Source organism: Bacillus rossius, chromosome 3, assembly GCF_032445375.1.
Source record: "Bacillus rossius redtenbacheri isolate Brsri chromosome 3, Brsri_v3, whole genome shotgun sequence".
Taxonomy (NCBI): domain Eukaryota; kingdom Metazoa; phylum Arthropoda; class Insecta; order Phasmatodea; family Bacillidae; genus Bacillus; species Bacillus rossius.
Genome location: NC_086332.1, coordinates 40,775,411 through 40,793,819, shown reverse-complemented (window position 1 = coordinate 40,793,819; position 18,409 = coordinate 40,775,411). Strand labels below are relative to the sequence as shown.

The 18,409-nt window shown below is 40.4% G+C and overlaps 1 protein-coding gene across 1 annotated transcript in view; it reads left to right on the top strand.

Moving 5' to 3' along the window:
• LOC134531275 (ras-related protein Rap-2a-like) overlaps positions 1–18,409 on the top strand; it is a 72,671-nt gene that overhangs the window by 42,837 nt on the left and 11,425 nt on the right. Inside the window, exon 3 of the mRNA XM_063366968.1 lies at positions 2,392–2,546. Within this exon, the coding sequence (XP_063223038.1) occupies positions 2,392–2,546 (155 nt within the window). The remainder of the gene's footprint in view (positions 1–2,391; positions 2,547–18,409) is intronic.

The window sequence follows — 18,409 nt, the reverse complement described above, 5'->3', positions numbered from 1 at the left end:
AACGGAGACGAAAACGGAGTATTATTCTGTTCCGACCGTATTTTTCTCGTTCTACAATACACGGACCCGTAAGAAATCTTGGCCAATAAGAAAGAGCGAGCGTGACGTAACTGAAAACTACGAGAATCAAGTGAACTGCCTGTTAAATCGAAATGTATGGTTGTTAACTTGGTAATGTAGTAAGTCGATATTTTTTTTTGCGTTGTGGCGGTGGTAAAGTAGTCCTTCTCCGTCTTGTCATATATAGCAGGTATATCTTTAACAATGAAAATTAAAAGTTCATCAAAATTCGTCATGATGAAACCCACGTGCACAATTCAAATTTCAAAACAAATCTTGTTTTGTTGTTCACGCATAAAAAAAGTAGTCGAGAAATACGGATACCAACATTAGTCAAAACTAATATCTTAATTAACATGAACGCGCAACTGTAGCTTGACAACTGCAGTGAATAAATAACGTGCTCCTATTGGTCTAACGGAGTAACGTAAACGGAAGACTTCAGCACTGCTGAGCAGGTCCATACGGGTCCGTCTCCGTTTGTGCGCTATTGTAGAAGCTCTGTTCTGTGAAATCCGTTTTCGTTTCCGTGTTCCGTCTCCGTTTCCGTGTCATTGTGGAACGGGCCTCAAGCTGCCACGCAATAGAGACCGAAGCCAATCACACATAACCTCACTTGACCGAACATAACCTCAATTGACCAAACATAACCTCACTTGACTATAGCTAATACCGAACGAGGCGGGAATCCCGGCACGTCCACCCTGTTTTTGGATTTCTAGATTCCAGAATTACTTTAGGCGAATATTTGAATGAATGAGGATCAACGTCTCGCCAACTAGAGGAATACATGAGTTGGAGAGGGAGGAGGTCCCCGAGAAAACCCAACGCTCACGAACCCGGCCCGCCCCGGTGGACGGCCCAGGGGGGTGCAAGTGAATAGACGGAATATTCCCACTAAAAAATCTGTGCGATTGAGAAATACCAACATAAAAAATTAAGTTTTAAATATAAAGAAAACATGGAAATTTCTTAAATATAATAACATAACTTAATTTTTTTTTTACAAATATTTGTAGTTCAGAATTTATGGAATGCTGTATTAACGGAGTGGCGTATTGAGTATAAATGCAAAATATTATACTTAGGAATAATTTTTGACAACGTTGTATTATCTTGATAGCAATGAAATAAACTGGCTGTCATGTGCAGACGTGTGTAAATATGTATTTTTTGCAATTGAAACTGAAAGTTATGATTTTCAACATTAATATTTTGCGACTATTAAGTTTTAAAACGAAAAATAGGGCATTTAAACATAATGTTCTATTTGTCCCGTATTGGAAAATAGATAATCTTAAACATTTGTGGTGAATATTCACAGCAACGAGCAACCACAAAAAAAAAATCAAGGTTGCCGAAAATTACTTTAGAAAATTTAACGATTTTTATGTTGTTAGGTTGCTTATAAATACCGAACGGTTCGCTTATTTCTAAAGAAAATAGAAAGTTAGCTATAGCATTGAGTTGCAACTGTTTACCTTGCTTGATCTGTGGGACAACTCTCGGCGCGCGGCTTCGAGGTGACCGTTTGCACGAGTAAGATTAATTCTACTACAGGTTGGGAAGATCAATGTTCAAAGTTTGGCACACTTAATGGTTTCACCGCTAGATAGCAGTGGTGTTCGACTAACGTGACACATTAATTTGTTTTGATATCAAGGCGGACGTTTACGATTTTTAAATTGAAATATTAAATATACGCTCGGATTTTTTTTTTTTTTAGCCTGTATCCAAACAAACAAACTTTTATAAGGACTCGAAAAAAAATAAATACCTTTTTTACCCGGTCATAATACCTTACCATAATATTCCGTAAACCACGCTACTATAATATTAATAACTTCTTACGTTAAGGGGGGCTGTTAATGTCAGTTTTATGAAAATGAAAATCACTTAACTATTCAGTTTTCTGTCTTCACCCTTAACCATGGTAGTTAAGTTCCGCCGTTGCTGCGCCAGAGCACCTAGCGGCAGGAATGTTCCCTGTGCCTAACCCGGGGGAAGCCTTTATTTCACAGACGAGAGAGCCACACCCGAAGTTCCCCGAAGTTCATACTCGTTTTTTCTCTCGTTATATCTCAGTATCTTTAATGTAGCCATCCTAACCAAATCAACCGTCCACGATGTTTTGAAGTATTTATAATGTAGCTAACATAACCTAATTGACCATTAGTTATCATGAGACAATGAACCAAAAAAAAACCGAAGATGCACGATCGGGCGTTTGGCTCTCTCGTCTGTGAAAAGAAGGCTTCCCCCAACCCGCTCGTAACCTGCAGTAGAGCCAACCTCGGCGCGAGATGACTGGAGGGTGTGGTGGGTTGGCAGCGCCGCGTCGCGCTGCAGCGCCCAGGAGGCGGAGGAGACGGACCAGGTGCCCCGCTTCAGGGTGGCCATGCTGGGCGCGTCGGGCGTGGGCAAGACGGCGCTCACCTGCCAGTTCACCACCTCGGAGTACATCTGCGCCTACGACACGTCTCTCGGTGAGTGCCACCGCCAACTACCATGGTTCCTATCAACAACAGCTCATGTACCCGTCACATCATCACATACCGAGTTTCACTCGAAGAACGAGAAATTTTGATTTTAAAATCCCATTGATTGCTCTATCTCGGTGCATCAAAGGCTACGCATCAGCAAAACCGGGACGCCAATCTTCATCTTCATTTTGAGGGAAGGCAGGCAACCCCTAGGCAAGACGTGACGGACGCACCAAATGATAGCGCGTTACGAATTCAAGGCAACGCCATCTATTGACAAAGTTCTAAACTAGCTTGCTAACAGTCGCGAGCTTCACTAAGCAGATGGGTTTCGCCAAGCAGAAGTATAGGAAGTTTCCAGACCTTACCATATGACCGTGTGGCGGACATAGAGAGATGACAAAAACTTACTGTGACCTACCTCCTATGATTTTCATTATAAATCTGAATTTAACCCTTTTTACTCCCTCAGGGATGGAATTTCATTATTATATGTAGTCTGTCATTCTCCAGCTCATAAACTATCTAAATGCAAAAAAAAATCATGTCAATCTTTTGCTCCATTGATTCGTGAAATAATGACAAAGAGACAAATACACTTTCACATTTATAATATATAAATATCTATAATATATTAGTACAGATTAAACGGTTTATGTTATGTTTGAAGCAAATACTTGCAGTAATTATTGTTTTTTGTGTGTAAAAGCTTTCTTAAATGTAGAGGCAAATAATTCTTGGCGTAAAGTAGTGTTATGTTGTCATCACTAGACTTGACGCATTAATAACTTTTGTGAAGTAGTGGTTTCAACCCATATGGACTGCACTTGCATGTTGTACATACTGCTATGACTCGGTGCTATGTATCCCCACAGTGAATAGCCAGGATGGACAGAAGAGACATAAATACCAACACAACTTCCTGCCGGTAAACCACGAGTCTGCGTTCAGCGCGTGGCTGGAATATAGTTTCAAGTCGAGGAAGTGGGTTTGCTATCCCAAAATACTGACGCTGATTTTTTTTTTGTTTTAAATACTGACGTTTGCATTACTCAATTATTGATTCATTAAATAGGCTGATTTAGAATAACTTTGAATTTTTTTTGCATGAGACACTGAAAGAAAGGTTTGTTTGCCTCGACACTATTTGTAAATACATACAGTTTAACCAAACAAATATTTTTTTAGTTGAAGTGATTTGGTTGGCCCGAAAGAATGATCTGTCAACTCGACCATGTGTGTTCTTCGGTGTGCAATAATTATTTTTGTTGCACAAAATATTTGGTTGGGCCAACAAAATCTTTTGTTACATCAAGTAGCCTAAATATATGTTTCACCATATGTGCATTTAAGAAATTATTTTTATATAATGCGCGTGTATAATTAATATTCTCGGTGGTAAACTTGGCACAGGATGGCAAACAGCGCTTCGTGCTTATGTGCTTATGTGCTTATGTGTCCATCATGGCGACGAGGGTAAAACCGCGCTCCGGCCACGATGTTGTAAACGGCTGGTCCACATATTCACTTCGCCGACAGTAAACGAGTAACGGGTAAAGAGAGAAGACAATTTATGACACGTTTCCAAGGTCCCAAGTTTCCAGCTTTAGGAGCACTAAAACACGTGCAGGATGAACGTACGGACCGAATAGCGTTGTAAAAGAAGAAAAAGTTTTTACTGAAGCACACGCAGTAACGTAGTTTTGAAGGACGTGTCATTCCGAGAGTTTTCGGTTGGAAATAGATAACCAGCGTATTTACCAGCTATAAGGTTGTCACCTTTGATGTGAGGTTATAAAGATGAGTGCATTTTCCCCCCAAACTTTAATACATTTTCTTCTTTCTTGTCAATTTGTTTTTAGAAAAACATGTAACCATAATTTAATTTCATACATTTTATAACTGATTATTAACTGATAATTAATATGTAACTGATTAATTTTTGCTAGAACTTTGAAACTTTGGAAAAGTACGAATTATTTAATTTATTAATTTTAGTAATTTGAACCGTTGCAAGATATTTCCAGCCCACCCTTAATTAATAACACTACACATGCACTTCAAATTATTCACACATACATACACTAACACGAAACGACGTTCAAAAACATTCAGAACAGCTTCGTGTTCTCTGTTCAGACATGGCTGACGGTCATAAATACTTTTCAAAACCGGCCTACTCGGATACCAGACGATGTGTAGAGAAAAAAACTACTCAAAATGTCTGAGAAGAGCCTGTTTACGTTTACGTGTAGCATTAAAAAAAAAGTGTTTATGTCGGAATATCAGTTTTGTTTGGCTCTAAAATGGCAACAGAAAATATTTTTAATGTGTGAATGTTGTGTGTGAATGGATCTTGGAAGTACCACAAGGACATGCCTCGCTCCTCGAACAGCCATGAGATTTCAGTTGTAGCGCGCAGTCCCTCGAAGAAACTCCTCGCCAGCCTGTAGAGGCGAGGAGCCGCTTGGTACGAGTGAAGTGGTCGCCCTTGGTGCGTCCTGCCTTCCGCGCCGAGGAACCACAGGCAGAGCGGGTCGTCGCAAGTGTTTATCCACTTCAGCGGGACGCCTCTCGAGCACGGCTGCGTGACGTCAGACCGCGTCAGTGTTAGCGTGGAAGTGGGAGGGGAGGGGTGTGGTTGTTACCTGCCAGGTCAGCCCTGCGCGAGCCTCGCAAATATTTACCTCGCGACACATTCACCAAATAATGTATGTGACGAATAGTAAAGGGTTTATGATGACAATGAGAATGCGTTAAGTAAGGTTTTTACATGGAAACGTCTTATAAATCGGTATGTCAGTTTGTAAAGTGGAGTGTAACGAAAATAAGACAGAATTCGACACGTTACGAAATATAAACAAGGCTTCTTTATTCGAATTGCGTGTATACATATGTAGTAACGTTTTGTGGATGCGCCATTATAAACATTTTTTTATATATATATTTACAGGTCACCACGAGTAATAGACGAGTTTCTCAAAATTTCGATTCCAGCTGACTCATCTACTTTGAGAGCAGATATTGTATTTACGCGTTAACCAATTTGAATCAAATAAAATATAAATTTCGTCCATAAAACAGTGTAAGTATTTATTTAAACTACCTTTGAAAACTTAAAAAGAAAAATAATTAAAGATATAATAACTGTGAGACGAAATCATGAAAAATTGTTCGAGGAAATTACAGTGTTGAGGTGTATGGCCAACTTATGTGATCGGAATCGCAAGAAAGTACGATTAGAAAGACACAGCTTGCCGTGATGTCGTTTAATTCGACATGTAATTCTTGCTGAAATGATTGTTGAAAATCCAACTGACTAACGCCGCGGTTCAGAGCCCAGCAGGGCCGTGTGAAGGGGTGGGCTATCCAGGCTAGGAGGGGATCGAGAGCTGGCCACTTTGATGACGTGGTCTCGCGGGCTGCGCCTGATCACAGAAGCAGAGAAGGGCGGAGCTGCCCGGAGCTGATGGTGAAGGGAGGGGTGAGGGTTGGGGGGGGGGGGGACTAGCGTCACAGGGCGTCTCTGCCCCGCCAGCCTGCCGCGCGCACACACAGGATGTCTCCAGGCAGAGACGTAGCCAGGAGGTCAGGATCATTCCCTTCCACCATTTAATATAATAATTTTTTAAAAAAAGCGCGTGTAACTGAGTACACGTGATATAAGTGAAACTTCTTTGACAATTCAAACGTATTCTCGTAAGTATATAGTAGGGGTCCAAAGGCAGAGAGAGAAAGCGAGAAAAAGACAATTTTCTAAAAATAACACAGCTCGGGATTTTTTTGGCTTACTTTTTTTTTCAAGTATCAAATAATCCTAAACGTATTTGTTGTATTTATTGGTAATTGAATAAAATGAAACTAAATTAATAAACATGAATTAACAAAATTATTACTCACTCAAAATAACTGCTCAGGATATCAATAATTATTAATCAATCAATAATGATCAATTAACAATAAATATTACTCGCTATTGAAATACACCACTAAGAAAAACTGAGCGTATTACTATTTCTTAAATCATTTCTGCCATTCGGAACACGTCAAATCTCTGAACGAAATATGAAATTCATAACAGGTAGCGCTATCTATGCGGGCATTGCAGGGACTATCTCAACAGCGCTCTCTACGCTGCTGGTTGAACAAGGAGGAAAGCGAGCGCACTGGTAGCAAATATAAAATTCAAGTCATTCGCAGGTGACTGAATAGGATACATATATCCGTTATCTTAAATAAGTGCATTCGCATACTCTCTGTTTTATTCTTTCGTTCAGCTAACTCACTGTTTTTTTTTTTTTTTTTGGTGGGGGAAGAATCATCGCTTAACGAGAACGAAAACTAGCCCAGCAACATATATAGCATAGTGCAATCTTTATATCTCTTTGGCCAAGTACCTATTCTCTGTCCAGAAACGTTTCACAACAATGTTTCACGAAAACGTAGCATTAAAATGCGGCCTAGAAATGTTACTCTAATCGCGCTCAAAGAAGTTACTTCAACAAGCGAAGACAGAAAGACAAAATAACAAGTTAGCTGCAAAAGGTTACAGAGAGATCATTGTAATCCCTAGTGGGCTACAATTATGCAATTTCCCCCCTCCCCCCCCATTTTACAACCAGACATGTATCATACGTATAAGTGACAGGAATTGTGTTTCCAAGTTGTCTTTTTTAATGTCAGTTTGTATAAGTGTTACGGTAAGCAAGTTTTTCATACAAACTTGATATGTGTGTTTCGTGTATTTAATAACATTGTTAAATATGAACTTATGACTTGTGTTGTCAAATTAATCAAACAATTGAAAACCACTAAATAAAAACCTATACATAACGTTCAGTTTACAATTCTCATTACTTAAATTTCTATGTGTAAAAGTCGGAGATCTATGATTTTAATGTAATAATTATTTTCCTTTTTAAATTCAACTATAAATAAATAATGGTTATACTGGCCCCCTCCAACACAAAATCCTGGCCACGGCCCTGATTGTAAACAGTATCAGTGCGACAGTAGGTTCCGAACCACTCGGAGAGCCGACCAAGTGCTCTTATATTTGCGTCATGCCAGGTTGTTGGGTTCGAACCCGTGACCTTCGTCGCCGAGGACTCTGCCCGCAGGGCGACTCTTTGCGTGGAAACAAGACGAAAACATGTCCATCACTTTTCCCTTCAAGTGATTTTCAAGGTTTTAGACAAACACCAGAAACTAATCGTAGCCAGGCTGATAATCTACTAGTACTCTTTCTGATAACAGAGTCCGCACCTGTAAGCACATCGTTCCCATTGACACAACGGATGTCGCCAAATCTTTTCACTGAACTGAAGTAGCGTTTTCAAAGAATTCGTTTTTACTAGTTTATCGAACGAAAAATAAAGGAGGATTTTGTTGGAACACTGTTAGGATAGCCGTGTCAGAAGCTGAAATTCTACAGCCTGACAAGTAGGCAACAGGCAATACTAGCGATATGCTAGCGTTGTGCGCCTTGTGCTGTGTCTGTGTCGTGCAGAGATGTTTGCCTGATCCCGTTACTTACTGAGCTCCAAGTCTGTGCATTTGGTTTGGTGACTGGATTCATTTCGCGGAATACTTTACATGTTTGCTTTATATTACGACTACAATTAAAAACTAATTATTTGCTATGAATATTATGTATTTATATTTGCTTGTCTTTTTTTGACACACAGTTACTGTGTAACGGCCAATGTTCATTATTTTTTTACTGATTTTCCTTCCCCCCATACATTAAAAAATAAAACTTTGAAAACACACGTAGATGATCACTATTAGGTATGCCAATTATTACTCTAAAACTTATATGATCCCATTAATAACTTGTTTTGGTCCGTAGATTTAAACATAACGTTTTAAATATGAAACTACTTCCCAAATTTTTGGAAGTAACGTTTCGGAAGCTTCCCCCTTCCTCCTAAATGTTTATTACTGTCCATAATTAGGGTTTGTAGGGGCTGAAGGCAACTTGCGTAGTTTTACTGTATTGCGGGACAGCAGAGCCAACAGTTCTCAGGGGTAAACACAAGAGGACATTCCTGCACATGGACGTACAATCGGCACAGGAGATTGGGGTGTGGGAGGGAGAGAGATTGAGAGAGTTAATTGAGGAGAAGCGGCGAGGTGAGCTTGTCATTACGTGATGAATAACATTAATTATTTTCGTAACTAGACTCGCCTGGACACCAGGGTTATAATCCCAGTCAGCCTTCCTGATGGTTTCCCACATGTTATCGGCATTGTTCAAGGAAAATGCTAGACTGTTAACTGTGTGGCATGTCCACATAGGTGAGTTACGTTTGTCAGTTCTTGTTATTTTACAATTCGGCTAGACATGTCAAGGACGACATCTCAATATCGACTTTTTGAGGTCCATATGCCGAGACAGTTCAACAATTTATAACTCATCACTGATACCGTCGAGCCAACATGTTGAACATCCATCAACATGTGAAATTTTTTGATGGTCTACATCAAGTTTCGCATGACGCACACTCCTTCTGGGATAGTTCCCTTAGTAGTTCATGGCCAAACACATCCACCGTCCCCCTTAATCGTGTTGTTTTAGGTCTCAGTCCGAAATGCCCTCGCTGTCGATGAGTCATGATGCAGGGATGTTTGTAGGCCTTGTCGCAGATGAGTCACGCATACTTAGGGCCAAGTTGGTATCGGTGCTATCAGCGGCTTGATAGCACAAGCGCGAGAGAAAAGCGTCAAACATCCGGGCATATGAGCTGTCCTGCCTGATTAGATTACTCTGACACTTAGCCACGCCATGGAAGTAAACATTTTCTGATTACCGAATGCATTTGGAGTGGAAGACACATGCTGGGTGCACTGAAGCAAATATTTGGCCCACAATTTAGGGGATTGTTTGCCAGTTGAAGCAACACACTTGGAACACTGTGTGGCTTCCAACTGAGACACATATTAAAATAATATATTGATAAAGCAAAATAATAGTACCTTGTCTTTTGAAGACAAAAAATTGCAATTCAGAAGCTGGTAAGAGGGAAAAGGTTCCAAAGCTTACGTTTTTGCCATTCTTACCTGCACAACAGCGTTGTATGCAGTGTCAACTGTGATCAGTAAAGTTGTGAGGGGGTTGCGCGCCTCATTTCCCTCTCCACCCTTAGATACGCCTCCGTAGCTTGTTCCCATGTCCTCTGTGGCCGTGGTCGCTAAGGTGTCCCGCCCAGTGGTGAGGGTCGTCCTCATGACTCACATTCATAAGCAAAACTGCTAGAAACCCGCCTTAGTCTTGTGTCCCGCCGCCTTGAGACACTGCGCATGACTGTGTGGCTTTAGACCCTGCATGTGAACAAAAAAACGTAGCTTCAGCTCCACCGAAGCGAGCGCTGTACCTTCGCTCTCCCAGGCTGATCGCAGCGACTACCTCTGCGCGAGTGTCATCAACTATATTCTTTCTTGCAAACTATCCCAGTAGGAGTGTGCGTCGTGCTGAACTTGACGTAGACCGTCGACAACTTCCGCATGTTGATGGAAGTTCAACATGTTGGCTCGACGGTGTCAGTGATGAGTTCTAAATTGTTGAACACAGGATCAGCGCACAAAGCGCTCTTTGTTTGTAAGTTTTTTGAATACTCAATGAGCAGGTGGTAACCGGCCATTCGGCGCCGCTGAAACCACGCACACGGCGGACACCCACGTGCTGAACCGCCACTTGTTGGCCAACCACGCAGGTGTTGTCTGTCCACATTGCAGTTGAGCACGTGCGTGGGTGCCACAGTGACGCTCTTCACGGGCGACATCTTCCAGTCCAAGCGGTCTCGCCATGCGTGGCCGAAACATGCCAAGACAATGATCCCATCAAGACCTGGTGAGCTCTAATGCCGAGAGGCTGGTCGTAGAGGGGCTACGAGCGTACCCTTATCTTCTGGCAACAAGAGACCTCGCTTTCATCGGTGTCTTATCAGTGATTAGAACACAGAATCTTCCGCGCAGGAGCTAGCGCTTCAACCTAATACACCACGCACGTCGGCTACACGAGGCGGGTGTAACTGTGGTGAGTAGTATATAATAGCCGGAGCTGCGCCAGGATTCAGGATGTGGATTGTGTGGATTGTGATTGTCTGTCCGCCATCTTGGATTGTGACGTCACGGCGGCCATCTTGGATGACCTTGACCTTGACCTTTGTCCTTGACCTTGACCCCGGCGGCCATTTTGGATCCGCCATCTTGGATCCGCCATCTTGGATGACGTCATTTTGTTTTCTCGAACATTCCAGCATTTTGTTTTCCGCCATCTTGGATTATGACGTCACCGTTGCATTTTCCGTTACGTCCGCCATCTTTAACTTTTTTATTTATTATCCGATTTTAATGAAAAAAATTTTAAAATTTATAAAAAAATTCAATTAATAAAATTTTAATATAATTTTTTTAAAAAATTGTAATTTTTAGACACGGAGTTCGGAGTCCTCGGTTCGAACCCGACGAGGTCAAAAAAAAATTAAAAATGGCGACCGATCCTTCCCCCTGTGGTGGCTGCTGACAGACTGCCCCCCACCACTTTTTTCAAAGCATATATAACATCATCTAGTATGACGTCATGTCCGCCATCTTGTCTTCGATGTTGGAAACCATCATCATTGTATCGGCGGCGAGAGTGCACCGACGCCATGTTAGTTTAATTCTTACCCGCTAGAGTGCAGTAATCATTTATTATTGCTGTGACACCAGCCATCTTGAAATTTGGCCGCCATCTTGAAAATCCGTAATTTTAATGCTAGAGATTCGGGAAAAGTTCCAAAATTTATTAAATAAATTTGCAATCAATATACTGATTGACCCGGTCAGTTCCTATCCTTGGTTCGACCCCTGGCCGATACAAAAAAATTAAATATAACATCAATTTAACATAATAGTAACAGGTTCGAGGAATTAAACACCGCAAGTTCTTTTACAAACAGAATATTTATTACATAATTTCTATTCTACTACAGGATCACTTACGAAAGCTAGCAAATTTATAATCATTCATTTAGTTCCGCATCGGTGTGAAATGACTTATTCTTAGCTCCAATCGGTTTATACTAGACAGAGTCCAACCAGATCCTTTACTGACATAGTTCTCCTCTTCTTGACAGAGTTTCTGGATACCGTGTTTAACAGTTTGCTTCACATCGTTAGAACTATAAATTACTGTAGCCGATGTCTTGAATGCACACTTTTTCACTTTGTCATCTAACGGATATGGCTTTCCATATAGACAGTCCAACCACAAGTTATATTTTAATGGTCCGTTTGTTGCTACGTCATCAGTAAGCTGATTGATTATGTCCTGTCTGATATCATCAAGAAAAGTACAAATATCCTTCGACTCACCGAACGTATTTAGATAATAGTAGTCTTTCAACGTTCCACGAAATGCAGTCTGCGCCAAGTAGAAACCATTATCGTTCACTTGTAATGCTCCGAACACAGTCTTAGGTTTAGGTCCATGTTCAGTCGTCATAGCAATCGGTTGCTGCGCATCTGTTTTTTTGATTGTACGCTCACGAGCCTTCAATCTAAAGCGAGGAGTCGAAATGTCTGCAGGTAGTTCAGCAGTAGGCACACGGACTTCACCTTTACATATTTTCGCATGTCGTCGCAAACTATCAATTCGAGTAAACCATTCATGACAATCATCACATCGAAACTTTATACGAGTAGGATTCTTTTTGCATTTGCTCCGCTCATGTCTTCGTGCATCATGGGAAAATGTGAACGACATATCACAGTAGCTGCAAGGATACCGTGCCGATGTAGACGAACCTTTCAGACCCGATCCAGATATGGACGTTGCAACAGTAGTACCATTTCCAGGCATACTCTTATGAACATCGACGCATCGCTGTTGCACCGAAACCTTTACTTTCTGCCGCACAGCAGGACCTTTACATGTCTTCATGTGCGTTTTCATATTATCTTTTCTGGCAAACTGCTTATGACATTTCTCACATACAAACATTTTACGATATAGGTTCTTGGCACATTCTCTCTTCTCATGCCGTCGAGCATTGCTGCTGTTTGAGAAAATCTTGTCACAGTAACAGCACCGATGTTCGTTAGTTGTTGTCGATTCGGCATCCATTGAAGTCTCCATCGAGGGCGAAACGAAGTTCATCGAGTTTTCCTGCACAGCCAGCACTACCGGGATTAAAGTCTCTTCTGCTGGTGGTATCGCGTCTGTTGAAATCTCCTCCAGTGTTGTCGACGTGGTTGTCAACGGAATCTGCTCCTTCTCCGTCGTAGCTGTCGTAAAGGTTCCCGTAGACGATGGTACAACCTCCATCGAGTTCGACGTTAAAGTCGGTAAAGATGCCATCGAGTTCGCAAGAACAGGTAATTACGTGATTAATGCACCAGAAGAAATAAACTAGGTGATCCTTACACCGCCGACGTCAGTAACAAACTGAGCGCTCTGCTGTCTAGGACTCGCTTATGTACATGCACCGTATGGAATAATACGCTAGTCAAATCAAGAAACATCTACAATAATACTAGAGTCAAAACAACATTAAAAATAGAAGGACCATCAACAAAAAGGAAGCACATTCTGGAAGCACAATAAAAAAAGGCAGCACATTTGGAAGCACCGACAACGAAAAGGCAGCACATTTGGAAGCACCGACATCTAAAAGACAGCACCGCCATCGAAAAGGCAGCACATTTTGGAAGCACCGACAACGAAAAGGCAGCACCGTCATCGTAAAGACACGGACCGCAAGTCCGGGTCATGTCAATATCAGACATATAGACCATGAACACAGTACACACAGGAAACGGATCGTACACACAGTACACACAGGAAACGAAACGTACACACAGTACACACAGGAAACGGAACGTACACACAGTACACACAGGTAACGGAACGTACACACAGTACACACAGGAAACGGAACGTACACACAGTACACACAGAAAACGGAACGTACACACAGTACACACAGAAAACGGAACGTACACACAGTACACACAGAAAACAGAACGTACACACAGTACACACAGGAAACTGAACGTACACACAGTACACACAGAAAACGGAACGTACACACAGGACACACAGGAAACGGAACGTACACACAGTACACACAGAAAACGGAACGTACACACAGTACACACAGGAAACGGAACGTACACACAGTACACACAGGAAACGTAATGATCACACATACAGTAGCGGAAACACACAGGCTTAGTTGGAAATCAGAATACAAGAAATAAAAACATTAAATTTTTACTTTTAATATTTTATTACTTCTCAACATTACACAAATACAAGTAAAAGAAGCCATTATTGTATGTAGCCAGCTTTCCTCAGTTCTTTGAGTATGAAGGATATTTCTTTGATGCACGGATAGTTTCCTGCACAAAGCGAGCCATGTAGAAGTCTTAGCCGGTCAACCAATATGTTTGGATCGTTCCACGATGTATAATCAATCTCTTCTACCACCATCTTACTTGCTTGTTTATTATAAATACTTTTAATATCACAATCGTCCCAGTGATCATAATAAGCATTATCAGATTTATTTATTATAACACGACGTTTCCATCGTTTCGGTCTCAGGACATCGTCACATTCTTCGATCTTGTCAGCTCTAGGTGCTTCATCACAGTCTATGCCTTTGTCAACAGCCTCAGAGTCACTGTAACAATCACTGTAGAAGACATCCTCTTCACCCAGATTACCGTATGAATTCGCTATCGATGATGTCGAAGTGTCTTCATCGTCTTCATGCTTCCTTTTTAGGAGTCCATCATTTTTACAAAGAATGGAGGATCTACTGAATATAGGCTTGAATGTATTCTCACTTTTCACGGTGTTGATACTTCCATTAGTTTCAGTCTTCCTGAAGCCATTAGCAGCCTTCAATTTATGTTCTTCCTCACGATCGGGTGAGCTAATTCCATCACGTTCAGGACAAGGAAAATTATTGTCGTAATGCAGATCACTCTTCTTTAGTCTAGTGGATCCATCGGTGTCCTCTATGCCGTAAGTAGGCTTGACTTTACATGTTCTATCATGTCTTTTTAAGCTGTCAATTCGTGTTAACAACCTGCTACAACGATTACAGCTTAACATGTTGCGTATTGGGTTTCTAGCACAATCATTCTTCTCATGACGTCTAGCATTCCTTCTCATGACAAAATCCTTTCCACAGTATATACAGCGGCTTCCTTCCGATTCAGCTGCAGATAACAAACCACGATCCATTGTAGCTTCTGTGACTAATGCCAGATGCAAACTAAGAGTTTTAAATTAGATCCAATACTTAAATAGAAATTTTTTCATATTTCATCAGCGAGAGTTAATTTATCTCATACAAAAGTACTTGCTGCAACTAGTTCTGCTTTTCAACAACAGATGACGTCACGTATTGCTTGCAGGTAAATAATATTTAGTTCTTTAATGCAGGATGCGGGATGCTCACTAACGATCGTAAAAGAAAGATGGCTTCGCTAGACTCCAAGGAAAAGGAAGTTCGTCTTGCATGTTGGTGCTCCACAGATGTCTCATGGCGTAATATTAATTTGACTGAGAAATGATATTTTTTAATTCCACATGATAAAAATATTACAAGTTTTGATTTAGTAGCAGAAATTATCGAATTAAATGTAACTCCAAATAAAATGACATGTCTCATTAAGAGTAAAACTCCTTCATGGAGAGATCGGTTTCTCAGAATAGTCAGATACACTTAAAGAAACCACAGGAATGATTGCAAGAACACGGGAAAAACCATCAAAATATTGACAAAAATAATCAGGAGCACAGGAGAAAACCATCATTATTTTGATAAGAATAATCAGGAGCACACGGAGAAAAAACATCATAATATTGACAAGAATTATCGGGAGCACACGGAGAAAAACCATCATAATATTGACAAGTATAATTAGGAGCACACGGAGAAAACCGACATAAAATTGACAAGAATTATCGGGAGCACACGGAGAAAACCACCACACATTTTCTATGATATCATAAAAATAAAAAATAAAAATTGAAAATAAAAAAAAAATTAATAAAAAATTTAAAACAAAAAAAATCTACAAAAAAATACATAAATAGATTCTGCTAGCTTGTAAACTTATCATTGTTGAGCAAAGATAGAGTTTTAGTACAAGCCAGAATTTTATGTGTTTTTTTGTAGATTTTTTTTGTTTTAAATTTTTTATTAATTTATTTTTATTTTCAATTTTTATTTTTTATTTTTATGATATCATAGAAAATGTGTGGTGGTTTTCTCCGTGTGCTCCCGATAATTCTTGTCAATTTTATGTCGGTTTTCTCCGTGTGCTCCTAATTATACTTGTCAATATTATGATGGTTTTTCTCCGTGTGCTCCCGATAATTCTTGTCAATATTATGATGTTTTTTCTCCGTGTGCTCCTGATTATTCTTATCAAAATAATGATGGTTTTCTCCTGTGCTCCTGATTATTTTTGTCAATATTTTGATGGTTTTTCCCGTGTTCTTGCAATCATTCCTGTGGTTTCTTTAAGTGTATCTGACTATTCTGAGAAACCGATCTCTCCATGAAGGAGTTTTACTCTTAATGAGACATGTCATTTTATTTGGAGTTACATTTAATTCGATAATTTCTGCTACTAAATCAAAACTTGTAATATTTTTATCATGTGGAATTAAAAAATATCATTTCTCAGTCAAATTAATATTACGCCATGAGACATCTGTGGAGCACCAACATGCAAGACGAACTTCCTTTTCCTTGGAGTCTAGCGAAGCCATCTTTCTTTTACGATCGTTAGTGAGCATCCCGCATCCTGCATTAAAGAACTAAATATTATTTACCTGCAAGCAATACGTGACGTCATCTGTTGTTGAAAAGCAGAACTAGTTGCAGCAAGTACTTTTGTATGAGATAAATTAACTCTCGCTGATGAAATATGAAAAAATTTCTATTTAAGTATTGGATCTAATTTAAAACTCTTAGTTTGCATCTGGCATTAGTCACAGAAGCTACAATGGATCGTGGTTTGTTATCTGCAGCTGAATCGGAAGGAAGCCGCTGTATATACTGTGGAAAGGATTTTGTCATGAGAAGGAATGCTAGACGTCATGAGAAGAATGATTGTGCTAGAAACCCAATACGCAACATGTTAAGCTGTAATCGTTGTAGCAGGTTGTTAACACGAATTGACAGCTTAAAAAGACATGATAGAACATGTAAAGTCAAGCCTACTTACGGCATAGAGGACACCGATGGATCCACTAGACTAAAGAAGAGTGATCTGCATTACGACAATAATTTTCCTTGTCCTGAACGTGATGGAATTAGCTCACCCGATCGTGAGGAAGAACATAAATTGAAGGCTGCTAATGGCTTCAGGAAGACTGAAACTAATGGAAGTATCAACACCGTGAAAAGTGAGAATACATTCAAGCCTATATTCAGTAGATCCTCCATTCTTTGTAAAAATGATGGACTCCTAAAAAGGAAGCATGAAGACGATGAAGACACTTCGACATCATCGATAGCGAATTCATACGGTAATCTGGGTGAAGAGGATGTCTTCTACAGTGATTGTTACAGTGACTCTGAGGCTGTTGACAAAGGCATAGACTGTGATGAAGCACCTAGAGCTGACAAGATCGAAGAATGTGACGATGTCCTGAGACCGAAACGATGGAAACGTCGTGTTATAATAAATAAATCTGATAATGCTTATTATGATCACTGGGACGATTGTGATATTAAAAGTATTTATAATAAACAAGCAAGTAAGATGGTGGTAGAAGAGATTGATTATACATCGTGGAACGATCCAAACATATTGGTTGACCGGCTAAGACTTCTACATGGCTCGCTTTGTGCAGGAAACTATCCGTGCATCAAAGAAATATCCTTCATACTCAAAGAACTGAGGAAAGCTGGCTACATACAATAATGGATTCTTTTACTTGTATTTGTGTAATGTTGAGAAGTAATAAAATATTAAAAGTAAAAATTTAATGTTTTTATTTCTTGTATTCTGATTTCCAACTAAGCCTGTGTGTTTCCGCTACTGTATGTGTGATCATTACGTTTCCTGTGTGTACTGTGTGTACGTTCCGTTTCCTGTGTGTACTGTGTGTACGTTCCGTTTTCTGTGTGTACTGTGTGTACGTTCCGTTTCCTGTGTGTCCTGTGTGTACGTTCCGTTTTCTGTGTGTACTGTGTGTACGTTCAGTTTCCTGTGTGTACTGTGTGTACGTTCTGTTTTCTGTGTGTACTGTGTGTACGTTCCGTTTTCTGTGTGTACTGTGTGTACGTTCCGTTTTCTGTGTGTACTGTGTGTACGTTCCGTTTCCTGTGTGTACTGTGTGTACGTTCCGTTACCTGTGTGTACGTTCCGTTTCCTGTGTGTACTGTGTGTACGTTTCGTTTCCTGTGTGTACTGTGTGTACGTTTCGTTTCCTGTGTGTACTGTGTGTACGATCCGTTTCCTGTGTGTACTGTGTTCATGGTCTATATGTCTGATATTGACATGACCCGGACTTGCGGTCCGTGTCTTTACGATGACGGTGCTGCCTTTTCGTTGTCGGTGCTTCCAAAATGTGCTGCCTTTTCGATGGCGGTGCTGTCTTTTAGATGTCGGTGCTTCCAAATGTGCTGCCTTTTCGTTGTCGGTGCTTCCAAATGTGCTGCCTTTTTTTATTGTGCTTCCAGAATGTGCTTCCTTTTTGTTGATGGTCCTTCTATTTTTAATGTTGTTTTGACTCTAGTATTATTGTAGATGTTTCTTGATTTGACTAGCGTATTATTCCATACGGTGCATGTACATAAGCGAGTCCTAGACAGCAGGGCGCTCAGTTTGTTACTGACGTCGGCGGT